General features: G+C 40.4%; 1 protein-coding gene across 1 annotated transcript in view; it reads right to left on the bottom strand.

Moving 5' to 3' along the window:
* Window positions 1-6,232: 6,232 nt before the first annotated feature.
* ZNF804B (zinc finger protein 804B) overlaps window positions 6,233-19,518 on the bottom strand; it is a 384,452-nt gene continuing 371,166 nt past the window's right edge. The window contains exon 4 of the mRNA XM_040434562.1: window positions 6,233-9,814. Within this exon, the coding sequence (XP_040290496.1) occupies window positions 6,436-9,814 (3,379 nt within the window). The 3' untranslated portion in view covers window positions 6,233-6,435. The remainder of the gene's footprint in view (window positions 9,815-19,518) is intronic.

Here is a 19,518-nt window from a genome sequence, read left to right on the forward strand (position 1 = left end):
TTGGCTACCAAATCGTAAGCCAATTCTGATGGGACCATACAGTCCTTACAGCTGTTACATAGACAGGATCTGTTGTGAGTCTCATTTTTCCTTCCTTCTGACAGATCAGAAGAAAGGTCAAACAAATGATGATGTCAGCCAGGCCAAAAGGCAAAATAGTGGCCCAGTCATGAAGTGGGGAAGGTGGGAACAACATGAGAGGTCTACAGAGTGGCCCTATGACATAGTGGTGAGGTGGAAGCAGCATGAGGAGACCACACAGTGGGCCAATAACAGAGTTTTGAGGTGGCAGCAGTATGAGGAAGCCACTGAGTGGCACAATGACTGAGTCTAGAGGTGGCAGCAGCATCAGGAGGCCACAGAGTGGCACAATGACAGTGTCTGGTGGTGGCGGCAGCAGCAGTAGTAGCATCAGGAGAAGACCACCGAGTGGCACAATTACACAATGTGGAGGTGGCGGCAGCAGCATCAGTAGGAGGCCACAAAATGGCACAATGACAGAGTGTGGAGGTGGTGGCGGCAGCAGCATCAGGAGGAGTCCACAGGATGGCACAATGACCGAGTGTGGAGGTGGCAGCAGCATGAGGAGGCCACAGAGTGGCCGCTTCGTCTATTAATTTATAGGGAATATGGGACAGAACAGAAAGTTAAAATTTCTCAACTTTATAAAGTGTTGCTTAAAACACGATTTAATAATACACGTTCTCTGGCACAAAAGGCTTGGCAAATTGAATGTCTGTGAATTTCCCTCGAAGATTGGATTAATATATTGGCGAATTTAAGTTTCCTTTCTTATCATTTTAATCAAGTTTTGGTTCAATTTAATATTCAATATTTTAATAAATGTAATAATAAAAATTAAGTGTTGCCTAAGACAGGAGAGAATCCACCAGTCTTCTGTTTATTTGACGACGTGGTTACGATGGAGAAAAATTCCAAAAAACTATTTCTCTCCACCTGGAGATGAATCCTGTCAAGATTGATGCAAGTGCCGTATCGGCTGCTCATCGACCCGGATACTTCTGGGGGAACCTGCCTGGCATGAACAGGCCTCTAGTAGCTACAGACAATGAGAAGACAAAGCGTCAAGATAGCTTTGAGCCCGGAAGATTCGTGAAGTTCATCAAGATACGTCACTAAAGATTTTACCGCATATAAGCGCAGCGCTGACCGCTGAATAAATTTTGCTTTTCGACCAAAATAGTTCAATAAAGATTTTACCGCATATAACTGCAGCGCTGACCGCTGAATACATTTTGCTTTTCGACCAAAATAGTTCAATAAAGATTTTACCTCATATACCGCAGCGCTAACTGCTGTATAAATTTTGTATTTCAACCGAAATACTTCAATAAAGATTTTACCACATATAACCGCAGAGCTGACCGCTAAATAAATTTTGGTTTTCGACCGAAATACGTCAATAAAGATTTTACCACATATAACTGCAGCACTGAACCCTGAATAAAATTTGTTTTTCGACTGAAATACTTCAATAAACACTTTACCACATATAACTGCAGCCCTGAACGCTGAATAAAATTAGTTTTTCGACTTAAATACGTTAATAAAGATTGTACCACATATAACTGCAGCGCTGAATAAAATTAGTTTTTGCTACCGAAATGCATCACTAAAGGCTTGGGACTCTCCATCTCGGCCTGCCACAAGCCATCAGTTCTCTGAAAGGTGCAGAGTCCACCACTTCGAAAAGGGACTGCAGCACCAGCAACTTGGACAGCAGCACGTTCAGCTTCTGCGCCGTTGGATGCGTGCACACATACTGTTGTCTCTTGGCAATCGCTTCGGTGATCGATTGCTGATGGAATGACTGACGAGGAGTAGGAGGAGCAGGAGCATCAGGACCAGCAGATGATGGGAACGACAGACAGCTCCCTTCGCCTGAGGTGGTGGAGCCTTGACTACCTGAAATTGGGTGCGGCGTGCCACTGGGTGATGCAGCGGTTGCTGCGGCAGGCTGGACCACCACATCGGGCCACTTTATGGTGACGCTGCATAAGTTTACGCAGGGCTGTGGTGCCAACATTGTCACCCTGACCATGCTACACCTTCTGCCTACAGATTCGACATATGGCCTTGTTCACCTCCTTTGGAGGCTATACGAAAGAGTAGGTGATTTTACCAAAAACACTACGCACTGACTGAATGCTACCGCCGCTGCTTCAGTAAACCCGTGGACCCCTCCTTGATAAGGATACATTTTTATAAGAATACATTTTTCATTTTTTACTGAAATACGCAACTATAGGCTTTACCACGTATAACTGCGGCGCTGAACGCAGAATAAATGTATTGTTTTCTACCGAAATACGTCACTAAATGTTTTGCCACATATAACTGCAAAAGTGAACGCTGAATATATTTTGTTTTTGTACTGAAATAATAAATGCAGAAGTGAAATGCTTATATATTTTTCATTTTGTACTGAAATAGGCCACTCAACTCTTTCAACACAAATAACTGCAGAAATGAAATGTGTATATATTTTTCTTTTTCCACAGATATAAGCCACTAAAGGCTTTTCAACATAACACTTGCACCCCAATAACAAGAACAAATTGCTGGAATGCAAGAGCTGTATAATGGCTATTTGGATCCCCAAATAATGTTTCCCTGAACTTGTAAATTGCTTTTTTTTTTTTTTTCACAATGAGGTTTTTCTAGCACTGTCCCTAGCAACTTCAGACGTCACTCTCTGCACTAAGATTCTGTGAAATGATTCCTCCCTATCCTTTCCCTGCACTTATAAATCATTTTTTCTTTTTCTTTTTTCACTATGAGGTTTTTCCTATTGCTGTCCCTAGCACCTTCCCACGTCTGTCCCTGCACTCAGAATGTTGGAAAATGTCTGACTCTAAGCTGGCCGCTTTATTTATAGGGCTGTGACATCACAGCTGATTGGCTGCATGCATTGCATTATGGGTCAGCCCGCCTTCCCAGAGTTCCTTGCCGCATGTCCTCATACGTGTAGCCGCCATTTTAGCTGTCATTTTAGGAAAAATTGTGATTCGTTACCACGAAGCGCGAGGGAAATTGCATTTGTTGCGAATCGAATTTTTCCTGAAATTTGGATCGAATTTTACTTTGTCTGATTTGATTTGCTCATCTCTAGTCATCTCCATAGAGGATGTTAAAAACCTGGGCGGAAGGGGGTAGAACCTCTACCTACCAGGTGCTGTTGGATTATTCTATGGATGTCTTAAGATATGCCTATACAATATCAATATTTCCATCTCAATGAAAGAGAATAAATAACTGACTTTCAAAAGTAAAAAAGAAAATCAAGAAAACACCCAGGAAATATATATATATATTTTTTTATGGCTGAAGGAAACCATGATTGGTGGCTGCTACTAGGCAAAGACAATGTATAGCTTTACAGGTAAACACTGAGGGTCTTTACATGTCGATGTCTCTTTTCTTACCTTTGTCTTGGCTCAACATATCCCAAGACGTATGATGTGCAAAAACTGTTTTAAAAAATAACAGGATTTTACAATACTCTGTCATGAGATGTCTATGCTGTGTATGTCCAGTGGTTGTGATGTGCATTGATAGTTTTGATTACATATCACACTATTATATTGAATTTGTTTTCTGAGAAATGGGAGTCCTTAACCAAATTCAAGCAAAGGTGACAAAACAATGATGTAGGCATGATGTGGGTTTTAGGAAAGCACTGGGACCCTAACCAAAATTGAGAACAAAAAGTCTCAAGTTTAGAAATAAGCAAGAGGTGTAGACATGTATGGAAACAGAAGAGTGAGAGCCCCTTATTTTCTGTAGAGTAGGACGTTGCACCACTGAGTTGCAGTTTAACAAGGGTACGCTGGACGTCCGTGTCTGAATCATCTGTGTATAGGGGTTATCAGGGAATGCGAGCTGTGCCGCCCGGCTTCTTCTCCAGTTACAATGACATATAACCTCTATATAAATAAAAAAGGATCCACCATTTACAATAGGTGACATCAAAGCTTATCTACTCCCTCCTGACCTCTGCACAGATCACTGAGCATGCCTAGAAAACTCTCCCATAGAAGTCAATAGGGTCCCATCCTGTCCATTGTGTCTACACCCCATGTAACTGTTCTTAAAAGACAGGAAGTCTTAACATATTTTAGGACTATGGCCAGGGTGAAAATTGCAGAGTTATATAACCTTTTGTAAACATACAGTTGCAAGAAAAGGTATGTGAACCCTTTGGAATGATATGGATTTCTGCACAAATTAGTCATAAAATGTGATCTGATCTTCATCTAAATCACAACAATAGACAATCACAGTCTGCTTAAACTAAGAACACACAAAGAATTAAATGTTACCATGTTTTTATTGAACACACTATACAGTATAAACATTCATAGTGTAGGTGGAAAAAGTATGTGAACCCTTGAATTTAATAACTGGTTGAACCTCCTTTGGCAGCAGTAACTTCAACCAAACGTTTCCTGTAGTTGCAGATCAGACGTGCACAACGGTCAGGTGTAATTCTTGACCATTCTTCTTTACAGGACTGTTTCAGTTCAGCAATATTTTTGGGATGTCTGGTGTGAATCGCTTTCTTGAGGTCATGCCACAGCTTCTCAATCGGTTGAGGTCAGGACTCTGACATGGCCACTCCAGAAGGCGTATTTTCTTCTGTTTAAGCCATTCTATTGTTGATTTACTTCTATGCTTTGGGTCGTTGTCCTGTTGCAACGCCCATCTTCTGTTGAGCTTCAGCTGGTGGACAGATGGCCTTAAGTTCTCCTGCAAAATGTCTTGATAAACTTCAGCAATCCCTCCAGGCCCTGACGCATCAAAGCAGCCCCAAACCATGATGCCCCCACCACCATACTTCACAGTTGGGATGAGGTTTTGATGTTGGTGTGCTGTGCCTCTTTTTCTCCACACATAGTGTTGTGTGTTTCTTCCAAACAACACAACTTTGGTTTCATCTGTCCACAGAATATTTTGCCAGTACTGCTGTGGAACATCCAGGTGCTCTTGTGCAAACTGTAAACGTGTTTTTTTTGGACAGCAGTGGCTTCCTCTGTGGTATCCTCACATGAAATCAATTCTTGTTTAGTGTTTTACATATCGTAGATTCGCTAACAGGGATGTTAGCATATGCCAGAGACTTTTGTAAGTCTTTAGCTGACACTCTAGGATTCTTCTTCACCTCATTGAGCAGTCTGCGCTGTGCTCTTGCAGTCATCTTTACAGGACGGCCACTTCTAGGGAGAGTAGCAGCAGTGCTGAACTTTCTCCCTTTATAGACAATTTGTCTTACCATGGACTGATGAACAGCAAGGCATTTGGAGATACTTTTATAACCCTTTCCAGCTTTATGCAAGTCAACAATTCTTAATCGTAGTTCTTCTGAGAGCTCTTTTGTGCGAGGCATAATTGACATCAGGCAATGCTTCTTGTGAAAAGCAAACCCAGAACTGGTGTGTGTTTTTTATATGGCAGGGCAGCTGCAACCAACACCTCCAATCTCATCTCATTGATTGGACTCCAGTTGGCTGACACCTCACTCCAATTAGGTCTTGGAGATGTCATTAGTCTAGGGGTTCACATACTTTTTCTACCTGCACTGTGAATGTTTACATGGTGTGTTCAATAAAAATATGGTAACATTTAATTCTTTGTGTGTTATTAGATGAAGATCAGATCACATATTATGACCAATTTGTGCATAAATCCATATCATTCCAAAGGGTTTACATACTTTTTCTTGCAACTGTAGATAGTGACATGGAAAAAATAAATTGGAAAAAATAAGTTTTACATAAAAAGGTGATTTAAACAATTGACACATTTCCTTTAATTGATGTATAATGTAATTGCTGAAAAAACCCTTGAAGTTCTGGATTTGTTTTGTAATAAGAGGATAGTTTCTTTAAGTTATAATTTATAACCTTCCCTATGTAGCCAACAATGCCCCTGAATTGTTTTAGCAACATATGAATCCGAGGTAGACATAGACTTGAGAAGTTTCTTTCCTAATGGTCACAAAAACTGAAGAAACAGAGGAGATGAGAGGAACGAGGGAGCAAGGAAGGGAGATGATGCTGCAAGCTCTTTCAATAATTACATTTGTATGAAAATGAAAGCAATAAATAAATAACTTTGAAAAAAAGATTTAAGGAAACACCCAAGAAATATTTAGCAGACTCTGTAAACAGATTATTCTTTATTTTATTAAAAATAATAGCATTTTCTGCATAATAAATTCACATCATATACCATACGGTATCAAATAAACAATCAAGAATTACAATGAACATAGATTTTTAAACTCATGAAACTAATTTTCAATGAAGTCAACTAAAATGTATCAAAAAGGGAGAAAAATAATGCAAAAAGAAAAACAAACAGAATCTAACCCGATGTCCTCTAGTATGTCAGGACATCTTATCCTAGCAAATATTAATGAAGGTGACCAGAGCCAGGATGATGGTGAAACTCCTGACCTTGGAACAATGGATGAATTAATGGGTGTAACTGTAGGGTGGGATGCATGCCTGTGTTGGGGTGCGGGGCAAAGATGGTTGGTATGAGTGCTGCATGGGGAATGGCCTGAATGGTCAAGTGTGGAGGGTGAATGGCTGCTGCGGAAACCAAGTGTAGTGGGTGTGCCAGTGCATGCCCTATGATTGGGGTTGGGGTTGGAAATAGGGTCGGTGTTAGAGATGAAGAAATGGAAATGGGGGAAAACTGAGACTGGGGGAAGTGATTAAGATGGGGCAATGGAAAATGATTGACATGAGAGTGCATGGAAGCCGTGACTGCATATCGCTGCATCAGTGCATGGTGGATAGTGGTGATGGAGGGAGGATGTGGGATGGACACAGGTTGAATGGTTTGTGCAGTTGAGAGAACAGCTGAGCCATTTGTTGGTAAAGCTCTAAAATGTTTTGTAAAGAGCTGTTTCTGCATATGCTGTTGTGCCTGCATTTGCAATATTTTATACTTATCGACTTCATCTGGTGAAAATGTTACGGGTTGTTGTGCTAAAGGAGGACCAGATGACTTATGATGCAACCTATTGTCAAGTTTCCTAATATCCTGCATAGTACTGTCAAAAAAACATTTTAGATTTCCATCTACAAGACTCGATTTAGTATTTACATCAGCCCGTCCCAGTCTCAATGGGTCTTCTTTGGTCTCTGGTGAACTGACTCCACAGGGATGTCTGAGAGAGGGCAATGGACATAAGAAGTTAAGGTGAACTGGGTCAGGGCTTTGCATAATTGGTTGTTCTTCACTAACAAATTGTCCCTTTTGTTCCTCAACTCCACTTTCTGTACCAATGTGAATTACGTTATCCACACTACTGTTAGTGATCATGACTGGGACGTCACAGTTTTCCGACCCCTTGGGGTTCTTACTACAAAGGTCTATATTGTTGCTACTAGATTTTGCTTCCTCATGCAATGGAACATCTATCATTCCATAACCTGTTGTGGTACACTTTAGAGGAGAAGAACTTCCCAGGGGTTTATTAAAGTCCATATTTAATTCTGTTCTGATGTTGTCTCCAACTATTTGCGTTGATGTCAATTTACCATCTAAATTCAGACTTGAAATTAATTGTTCTTTCTTATTAACTTCTTTAGATTCTACAAAGGTTTTGGAAGTATTGTTTTTACAGTTTACCAAAATAGGTGTCACTTCTCGTGGCTGACACTGAAGGAAGTCTTTTGTGGCACTATTGTCAGAACTTTCCTCATTAGTTGAACTTCTGCATGGACTTGGAAAGTCAATTATTTCTTCAGGGGAAGCACTAGAGTTATTGTCCCTTGACTCATCAGCCTCAATATTACACTCATGTATAGAATTAAGCTTTTCTCCAACAGGATCTGTTTTCAAATAATTTTGTTTCTTCCAAGACCGATGCTTGTTCCTCACATGTTTGGAGCAAAGCCAGTGCTCTAAATATTCATGCCTTGATATCTCATTAAATGTGTTGTGCTTATGATGTTTGCATTTGCAGTTCAACTTTTTATCATCAATAATGTAGTCCTTTTCAGAAGACATATCATTTTTGTGCTTTGTTGATCTCCAACCGTTTCCATTCGAGGAGGCTTCTAGAGATGATGCCCGGTTGAGAAGGTCCTTATTTTTGCATGACAAACCACTGCTCATGGAAGAACTACAATGGGACAACTTTGAGGAGGATGTTTTATGGGATATATTGGAATTTGTATCACTGTCGGAGTCCTTCCAACCATCACTGTTTTCTAATGAATTTATATCTTCTTGCCAACTCGCCAGTGACCTTTTCGAACTATAAAATCTATCCTTTAGAGAGCTATCCTGGTGTTGATATCTCCTTGTTTTCCCCTTTTCCTTACAGTGTATAGTTTCTTTAACCATACAATTATCTATTTGACCATGGGAAGATGTTTTGCGTTTTCTTGAATGGTAATTTTCCCTGGTAAAACATGTTTGCGAATGACTAACATAATTGGAGAGTTGATGTTCATTACAATGAATATTCCTTGCTCTGTGTGTGAATCCTATAGATGTTTGGCAATTATCCAAGCTTTTTACATCTTCTAGATGTGTACCTCTCTTTGGCTCTAAACATGGACCATCCATTCCATTTCCCACTGTTCTCCCTACATTTATTCCTGAGACCTTGTCCACGTAACTTCCACCAGGCTGATCACTATCTTTGCATCTTCCATTTTCTCTATCATTTGGCTTTCTCATTTTATTTTTTGGAGAACATTTAAAATCAAAATATAATGGGTTGCAGGCATAAGATATTGAAGGCTGTGTTTTTGTAAACAATACGAGTTCTGTGGGCCACTGGAGAATGGTATTGCCGTCTTTGCTCAAAACACTAAGAAAAGATAGTGCTTTGGCTTTAGTATTGGTATTTACAGATTCACCTAATGAGTGCTCTGGGGCTGGGCATTCACATGGGTTTTCGCGAAGCTCATTAGAAGCCTCACAATTTTCTTCTTTTGACTTGCTGATATGTTCATCCTCAGCATGTTTCTGTGAAAGTAAATTGGAAAAATGCTCAATTAATATTGCATCTGCGACTGTGTGCTTGCTGGAACAAGTCTCTTGTATACTGCTTTGCATTTGGCAAGGGGTTTCTGTTGTAGTCTCAGAAGTTGGCTCGGTCTCTGAAGGAACATTTACTTCCTTTTGACTCGGTTGATCTGTGCAACTAGTGTCTGGAGAATGCATTTTCGCTGTTGTGTTTGATTGGGCAATTTCGCTTTGTTCCTTAGGGTCTTCCTGACTTCCTTTGTCATCTTTTAACTTCTCTACATTTGCAGGCGTGTTGTCTGGCAGGTCCATGTCCATTTCATCTGGTTGAGACAACACGCTGCTTTCTGCTGCGCTTTCATTTAGGTGTGCATAGTGTCTAAAGCTTACAGACATTTGCTTTGCTTTATGGTGAAGAAATTGGTTGTATTCATTTACCTCATCAAGGCTCTCATTGAAAACTGAGGCTGAAGAATCCAGCTTTAATAATGCCTTCTTAGAGAAGCAGAATGAGACGCCTGCCCTGTTGTTGACACTGCCGCTGTTCGAGAGGGGAACCTTTATCTGGTTCGGATTTTCAACTAAGCAGCAGCTGCTGGCTTTCAGAACCTCTCCGTCAAATAAAATTTCTGGTTTCTTCTCTCCAGTGATGTCATTGCTACTGCTGCTGGTGACTGTTTCTGGACTGCACATAACAGCGCATCCCAAACTTGCAATTTTCTCATTTGTTCCCGTTTCAATATTTTCTTTGGGTCCTTTTAATCTGGGCGCTTTAAACAATGGAACATCTTCAGCAACACTGAAAAAGACAAAATATACAACATTAATGGGAAAGTTGAAAAAACCTGCAGGAAAATATAAAATGTTCATTATTGTGCTTTAATACTGCATTTTTTGTTTTGTTAACCAATGACTTTGGTGAGAAGACTGAATCAATTCTAAGAAATCAAAGTTATTAGGAATTTTCCACCTTTCTGACGTTTTTGTAATTCTCCCTGCATGAATCAATCAAAATGGCATGAGCCCTTTTACATATCATATATATCATAAATGTTACTGTCACTTGTTAAAAATCTTGCAAGGTTTGGATACAGTCCTAGGAGACTACAGAGTGTCATACCTGACTTTTCAGAGCAATAGGGGCACTTTCAATTCAAGTTGAATTTATCTGGACCAAATCAAATCTGATGGCCCAATCTAGAGAATCTGACCTGAAATGAATTTTAGGAAATTTGCTCATCTTTAGAATCTTAACTACCTAAATATGACACAATGTAAATTCCCTCAGCAAGGAAATGATGAGCAGATCCAATTTTGCTCCTGTCTGTGCCTCCAGTTAGAAGTTTAAATCTTATGGTGGAACAGGTAGTATCTTTCAATTAGCTCCTCCGATGACTGAAGTTTTTTTGTGGTGCCATTGGTACAAGTCATAATATAACATCCCTGGTCAAAGCCAGAACAGGATATAGCAGGAAAGAGAAGCATATATCCTTCCTGTATGTTTCCCTTTCCTTTTGAATACACTTTTGGCTTTGGCTCAAAAAACTGTCACATAAACAGCTTTTTTTGTTTCCAAAAAATGCTGTGTGTGAAAATACCCTAGGAACCTATAAGATTCCAGTAAGGAAGGTGCTATGGAGCTTAGTAATGCTTACAAACCTATTCAATTCTGGTCAGAGGCACGACTGGCATCATAAACAGGCAAATTTGGGAAAATCTCAGTGATCTGGCTAAATAGGATTGTGTTGAAAATTTATTTTTTATTGTTATTGGTTCTTTCCCTTGAATTATTACCCTTTTAATGTAGTGATATTCCTTGTAAGGTAGCCAGCATATTGGTATAGTATATATAGGACCCCATAGTTCCATGTAGTCTTCATTCCTAAGTGATGAGTTCAGTAGTTATGCATGCTACACACTGGAAACATTTCGGGGGTGGGGGGCAGTGGCCACTGAACTATTAAGTTCTATGCATAGGACAAAATGATTTAAGCTCCAATGGAACATCTAGAGGGAAGGATGTGTGAGACTCCCTCTCTTGTCTACCATGACTAGGTGTTGGCTATGGGAGTGTGTCCTGCAAGGATGGCCTACAGGAGACTGCTCAGTGAACATAGGTCAGAGTGAATGTTTTTACTATGTATTTGATTTGCATGTGTTTATCACTGTTAGTAAACTTTTTTTTTACTTAGACTGTGTTACGCTAATCTTATTCCCGGATCTCAGAATTCATAGTAAAAACATATGGTGTCAGAAGTGAGATCTGGGTAATATATAGAGGGGGTATTGATAGGGTGATACATAGAGAGTAGTAGATGTCCTACTACTCCAAGTGGGACCCCGTCCTGGCATTTGTGGGAAGGTGATAATCTGCAGGCAGATTATTGCATTGATTAATTTCTGCTATAAGCAGTGAATGGGGCTGTAGAAATGGTGGAAAGTCTGTAGAACCAAGCAGGGTTTTGTTGCATTGTAGAACCAAGCAGGTTTCTGTTGAGTTATAGAGCTGAGCAGGGTTCTGTGAACAAAAAGAAATAGCTACTAACAGTCTGTAGAACTGAGAAGATTGGTTCTGCTGAGAAGAGAAAAGCATCCAGGAGCCTAGAAAGACTGTATGGCACTTGTCTAAAATATTCAGAAAGGACAATGTTAAGCCTTTGTTACCCTAGTGCTGTGTTGGTCAAAGTGGAAGAGATTCATGGCCCTATCTTTAGAGACTGCTTTGAAACACTTATGATGTCAAAACTAGAAGTAAAACTAAATGTGGTAACATTACAGTAAATGGGAGTAGTGTTGATCGAGAATATTCAAATCGTGAATTTTAATCGCGAATATCGCCACTTTGAGAATTCGCAAAGATCTAGAATATAGTGCTATATATTTGTATTTGCGAATATTCTAGATTTTTTTTTTCATATGGACCAATGATCCATCCCTGCTTCTTGCTTGTGGGCCAATGAGAAGGCTGCAATGTCTTTTTTGAGCTTAGCAACATCCCTAGCAACCAATAGGAAAGTTGCCTACCCCTTACTATAGAAGAACCTCCCCAGCAGTCGTTTTTTGCAGTTCTGAGAGAGAGAGCAGTGTCATTGCTGTGCTCTGTGCTTTCCACTCATTACATTATATAGATAGTTAGATAGCTTATATACACTGCTCAAAAAAATAAAGGGAACACTTAAACAACACAATGTAAATCCAAGTCAATCACACTTCTGTGAAATCAAACTGTCCACTTAGGAAGCAACACTGAGTGACAATCAATTTCACATGCTGTTGTGCAAATGGGATAGACAACAGGTGGAAATTATAGGCAATTAGCAAGACACCCCCAATAAAGGAGTGGTTCTGCAGGTGGTGACCACAGACCTCTTCTCAGTTCCTATGCTTCCTGGCTGATGTTTTGGTCACTTTTGAATGCTGGTGGTGCTTTCACTCTAGTGGTAGCATGAGACAGAGTCTACAACCCACACAAGTGGCTCAGGTAGTGCAGCTTATCCAGGATGGCACATCAATGCGAGCTGCGGCAAGAAGGTTTGCTGTGTCTGTCAGAGTAGTGTCCAGAGCATGGAGGCGCTACCAGGAGACAGGCCAGTACATCAGGAGACGTGGAGGAGGCCGTAGGAGGGCAACAACCCAGAAGCAGGACCGCTACTTCCGCCTTTGTGCATGGAGGAACAGGAGGAGCACTGCCAGAGCCCTGCAAAATGACCTCCAGCAGGCCACAAATGTGCATGTGTCTGCTCAAACGGTCAGAAACAGACTCCATGAGGGTGATATGAGGGCCCGACATCCACAGGTGGGGGTTGTGCTTACAGCCCAACACCGTGCAGGACGTTTGGCATTTGCCAGAGAACACCAAGATTGGCAAATTCGCCACTGGCGCCCTGTGCTCTTCACAGATGAAAGCAGGTTCACACTGAGCACATGTGACAGGCGTGACAGAGTCTTGGCATTGGGTCAGTAATGGTGTGGGGTGGCATTTCTTTGGAGGGCCACACAGCCCTCCATGTGCTCGCCAGAGGTAGCCTGACTGCCATTAGGTACCGAGATGAGATCCTCAGACCCCTTGTGAGACCATATGCTGGTGCGGTTGGCCCTGGGTTCCTCCTAATGCAAGACAATGCTAGACCTCATGTGGCTGGAGTGTGTCAGCAGTTCCTGCAAGACGAAGGCATTGATGCTATGGACTGGCCCGCCCGTTCCCCAGACCTGAATCCAATTGAGCACATCTGGGACATCATGTCTCGCTCTATCCACCAACGTCACGTTGCACCACAGACTGTCCAGGAGTTGGCAGATGCTTTAGTCCAGGTCTGGGAGGAGATCCCTCAGGAGACCGTCCGCCACCTCATCAGGAGAATGCACAGGCATTGTAGGGAGGTCATACAGGCACGTGGAGGCCACACACACACTACTGAGCCTCATTTTGACTTGTTTTAAGGACATTACATCAAAGTTGGATCAACCTGTAGTGTGTTTTTTAAACTTTAATTTTGAGTGTGACTCCAAATCTAGACCTCCATGGGTTGAAAAATTTGATTTCCATTTTTTTATTTTTGTGTGATTTTGTTCTCAGCACATTCAACTATGTAAAGAACAAAGTATTTCAGAAGAATATTTAATTAATTCAGATCTAGGATGTGTTATTTTTGTGTTCCCTTTATTTTTTTGAGCAGTGTATATAATACAGATAGTTAGTGGGAGATAGTCAGTGTAGGTTATATCCTGATATAGTGTAGCTATAGGTCCCAGTGCAGGGTGTTAGGTAGTGTGATAGGCTCTGCTGTCCATACATACATGCTACAGACATAGTGCTGTGATGTCAAAAGTTCACAACAATACTTAGTGCACCAATCAGTAATATGTAGTCAGACCTACTAAAATGTGAAGTTGCACGTATTCCGCAAAAATATGCGCATCATTAATTGCCGATTTGCGCAATCGCGAATATATTGATATATTGGAGCACTCTATCTGCATATAAAGCTATTGTAATGTTCTGCCGTGCCAACCATTTTCTCCAGTCTCAGGAAACTTCTAGCAGCTTGGAAAATGTAGCAAAAGTGACCCACGCCTGTATTGCGCGCATTGCACGAATATTACATTGCCGATTTTCGCAATCAAGTAAAAATAATCTCGAATTTGCGAATTTATGATGAATATTTGCCCAAATATTTGCAAATTTGAATATTGCCCCTGCCGCTCATCACTAAATGGGAGACATTATGGAATGTTTGTTATTTAAATAGTGAATAAGTATAGATGTCATTGTATACATGAATTAGACGGTTAAGAAAAATTTATTCAGAATGGTTACATTAGCAGTACCCTTTAAGAATGGGTCCCTTTAAGCAGGGGTTAATGTTAATAAAGGGAGAAGAAAATGGTGGACTTTACAGGACATCAACACAGCCCTTTCTGCTCATCCCTTAGTTATAAGACTCCCCATGAAGAAGGGAAAAGGAGAGACGTTGTTTCGTGTGTACGCATGGGGTGCTTGATATAGCACATGCCCTCAGTATATGTGTGTGTCAAGTGCATTCTGTATATATCATTAGGTATGGTATTCAGATTTAACTAGATATATGTCTTTTTGAAAAAAGACCATTCATCTCAAAGTTGGGTACATCTGCAAACAAAAATATCAAAGAGTATTAGGGGAAGTATAACCCAAAATACAATATTGGGTATTTCTGAATACATGTGATATTAACCTCAGACTATTTTCCATTTTTGTGTTTTTGTTTTTTACTCCCTGCTTTCTTGGAGCCATAACTTTTTTATTCTTTTCTTCACATAGCCATATGAGGACTTGTTTTTTGCAGGACAAGTTGTCATTTCTAATGGCACCATTTAATATTGCATAGGATGTAGTGGGAAGCTGTTTTTTTTTGGTGTTCACTATGCGATAAAACTGACTTGTGCTCTTCATTCTTTAGGTCACTACAATTACAACAAAACCACATATGTTTGTGTTTTAATACTGGAAAAACAAACCTTTGGAAAAAAATTACCTTTTCGTTTTATTGCCATATTATGACCCCCATTAACTTTTTTATAGTTACATCGACAGAGCTGTGTGAGGCCTCATTTTTTGTGGGGCCATCTGTACATTTCAGTGATACTATTTTGGGGTGTGTATGACTTTTTGTTAATTTTTTTGTGGGAGAAGAAGCAATGAAAAAACTGTGAATTGGCCATTATTTTTCCATTAAGCCATTCATTGTATGGGATAATAAAAAATAAAAAAATCATAGTATGGCCATTTTATGATTTGGCAATGCCTATGATGCTTATTTTTAAAATTGTTTATTTTTATTTTATTTTTGGGGAAAAGGGGATGATTAGAACTTTTATATTTTTTTCATCTTAAAAACTTTTTTTTAACTTTTTAAAGTCACCTTAGGTGACTATAACATGCAATCATTGGATTGCAATTTGTATAAAGTAATGGAATTTTAACCATTACAATACACAAAGATTGCTATATTCCAATGTAGCGCCGCCACCTGCTGGTCTACATTGGAATATACCTGTAAAAGGTATTGAAGCCTCAGCACACCCTGGCCTTTCACTAACAATGAACGGCTCCCCTGATCGCCGCCTGGGGGAGCCGTTCCAGATCTGGAAGTGCAGCACTTCCATGTTTTGTGCTTTCAAATTCTGTGGTCACATTTGACCATGGCATCCAAGGGGTTAAATTTCTGTGATTAGCATTTTCACCAATTGCAGACATTAGCCCCAGTTGTGTGCTTTGTGAAAAAGCAGGCACCTGGCAGCTATGGGCCCTGCTACACTCTAGAGCGTGCGCCATTTTTAAAGACCCGACTTGTGATGTACTATTATGTCAAATGTGGGGAAAGGGTTAATGATGTTGAGTGTTTTTATCAACAATCAAAGGCATATGAAAGGTTTATATTGAAGAAGATGCCAACAAATGAAGAGATTTAAAAGCGAATGTATACTTTTTGTTTCATATCTAGTTATAAAGACAATAGGTGCTGTCTGTACAAATCTAATAAAACTAAAAGTAAGTGATACACTTTATAATTATCTCGTGACAAAAGCCACCGAAAATCATTGAAGAATATTGAACCATAGTTTATTTAATGTGTCAAGATAGAAGATGAGGATTAAGGATGAGCAAACCCTTTGAAGTTCGGGTTTGCCGGGTTCGAACCCGAACCCCAATAAAGTCAATGGGGACCCAAATTTCACTTTATTATTTATCGTTATAACATGGTTATAACGGAAAATAATAGCATTCTTAAGACAGAATGCTAAATAAAATGGACATTGAGGGGTTAAAAATAATTTTAAAAAATTCACCTCATCCACTTGATCGCGCAGCCTTGATCCTGCACGTCTTCTTTCTTCAGGACCTGCAAAAGGACCTGCTGTGACGTCACCGCAGGTCCTGCTGAATGAAGATACAATGAAGATTCTATCTTCAATCAAAGGGACCTGCGGTGACGTCACCGCAGGTCTTTTTGCAGGTCCTTAAGAAAGAAGATGTGCGCGATCAAGGCTGTGCGATCAAGTGGATGAGGTGAGTTTTTGAAATTAATTTTAACCCCTCAATGTCCATTTTATTTAGCATTTTGTCTTAAGAATGCTATTATTGACTTAATCTCCCCAGAACAATCCGGTTTTGTGGGGGGCAGAGAGTGCAGAGACAGTACATTTCGGGTAATACAAGCTCAGCAGTATGCCTTATCACATGGAAGGGGGCTCACTCTCCTGAGCACAGATGCTGAAAAGGCATTTGATAGGGTGGACTGGCAGTTCATGGAAGCCACTTTATACAGATTTGGATTTCCCCCTCAATTTGTGGCCAGTGTGCTGTCTCTGTACTCCTCACCCACAGCGAGGATACGTATAAACGGTAATCTCACGCCTCATTTTGAAATACGAAATGGGACCCGTCAAGGTTGTCCATTGTCACCAACTTTATTTATTCTGTGCCTAGAGACCTTCCTTCAGGCCATTAGACAGGATAGGGACATTCAGGGACTTAGCATCGGCTCTCAGACCCACAAAGTAGCGGCATTTGCTGATGACATGCTTCTACTACTATCCAACCCACTAGAAGCATTTCCAGCACTTTTGAAAAATTTGGACGTATTCAGAGATTTGTCCAATTTCAAAATAAATGTATCCAAATGCGTAGCATTAGGAATTAACACTTCTCAAACAACCATAGCTCAACTTAAGGCAAATTACTCCTTTCAATGGCAAACGGATAGTATAGGTTACTTGGGTGTTCACATAACTAGAGACCCTAATCAGCTGTTTTTACAAAACTATCCCAAGTTATTGGCAGACATTAAAACCCAATTAAAGGAACTGAAAATTCCCTTTTTGACTTGGTTAGGGAGGAAGAATGTGCTGAAGACATATATTCTCCCTAAACTTCTGTACTTGATGCAGACTTTACCAGTAGTTTTACCTCAGCGCTATTTGGCTCAAATACGGAAAATGTTTTCCACGTTTGTCTGGAACCAGGCTCAACCCAGATTGGCTTATAAGAGACTGATCTTACCTAAATATGAAGGAGGCTTTGGATTGCCAGATATTTGTGGATACTACGGAGCAATTCAAATGAGACTACACTCAGAGATAGCAAATCCCCGAGTCACTAAGTTAGGCTGCCAAATCGCTAGGAAGATATTGGGGCCGAGAAAATTAGCCATGCTATGGGATCCGTGTAAAAAATCCTCCCGCGGAGGTGACTTCCCTAACTCCTTGCGTGGTATGTTTGACAGCTGGTTTAAATTATCGAAACATTTACATCCCTCAAGCTGCCTATCGCCCTTCACTCCTATTGGGTACCTCCCCTATTTACCTTAAGCCGATTTTCAAGATGATATGGGACTATGGGCAGAATTGGGAGATGCGGCAATCAGCGACATCCCTTGGGCTGCAACCCATTATTCTCAGTTCAGTAAGTTATGCACTCAGTATTTAATGAACACTACGAGTAGTTATACCCCTACTTGGTATGACGCAATATGGAATCAATCCGTTCACATGAAGGGCACTGTCTCGCGACTTTATAACAAAATATTAGAGCTAGATCCTGACTCCAAACCGTCATTTGTTGTACAGTGGGAGAAGGAGATTGGACAATCTTTAGATGAGGACACTATAGAAAGAATACTTGCGCATTCTCATGGCTACTCAAGATGTATTAAGATTCAGGAAAATGCTTTTAAAATAGTCACGAGATGGTACAGAACTCCTGATAAGTTGCACACTATTACCCCTTCAATATCTGCGGAATGCTGGAGGTGTGGTGAAGCTAAAGGTACTATGCATCACATATGGTGGTCGTGTCCACAAATTACAAAATTTTGGGACTCAATATCGAGGGAGGTCCAAAAGATATGCAAGATTAACTCCCCCATCACTCCATTAGTAGCCCTTCTCAATCTACCCGATAGTCATTACAAACTGACCAACAACTCCTTACCTGCACAACTGATCGCTGCAGCAAAACTACTTATCCCAAAATATTGGCTATCCAAGGAGATTCCCAATCTGAGAGAATGGGTTTTTAAAGTCCAGGAGATTTATCAGTTAGAAGAACTAACTAGCTGGGAGACTCTCTCTCATGACAGGTTTCTCTTAGTCTGGGAAAAATGGTCTGAATGGTATAGGAGCTATGTTGGTTGAGACATTTGTATTCAGACACATTTAATTGGGTTCTCAGTACCGGGGATAGACGTAATTCCTTAAATTCACTTCCCACACGTATCAGAGTATAACATAACATACCTCTAGCAAATTGAAGGTCAAGGTTGAAACCAAAATGAGTACGGCTTATAGCAGTAAGTTTTTTCCGCAAGTCTATTTCAGTTTGCACGTGCAAGCCATGATTGTGTCACTTCCTTCATCACATTAATTTTATTTCTACACTTTACTGTAATTGTATTTAACCGAAATATGTGACTATTAAGGATTAGGGAGTACTTCATTAATGTTCATTGTCTTTTATATCTGCAAATGTCATGACAATTGATGATAATATTTGTCAAAAATTAAAATAAAGATTTGACAAAAAAAAAGAATGCTTTTATTTTCCGTTATAACCATGTTATAATGGAAAATAATAAAATCACCCGAACACCAAACCCGAACAGTGAAAAAGTTTGGGTCCGGGTATCCGAACTCGCAATGTTCAGTACGAACCTGAACTTTGCAGTTCGGGTTCGCTCAACCCTAATGAGTAACCTTATAGATTGTTAATTGATACATGTATAAGTTTTTTTGTTTGAAGTGTTATTACACATTGAAACAAATATTGAACAAATAAGGCTACTTTCACACTTGCGTTCGGGGTTCCGCTTGTGAGTTCCATTTGAAGGCTCTCACAAGCGGCCCCGAACGGATCCGTCCAGCCCCAATGCATTCTGTGTGGATGAGGATCCGCTCAGAATGCATCAGTTTGGCACCGTTTGGCCTCCGTTCCGCTCAGCAGGCGGACACCCGAATGCAGCTTGC

The sequence above is a fragment of the Bufo bufo genome, chromosome 5, assembly GCF_905171765.1.
Source record: "Bufo bufo chromosome 5, aBufBuf1.1, whole genome shotgun sequence".
Lineage (NCBI taxonomy): Eukaryota > Metazoa > Chordata > Amphibia > Anura > Bufonidae > Bufo > Bufo bufo.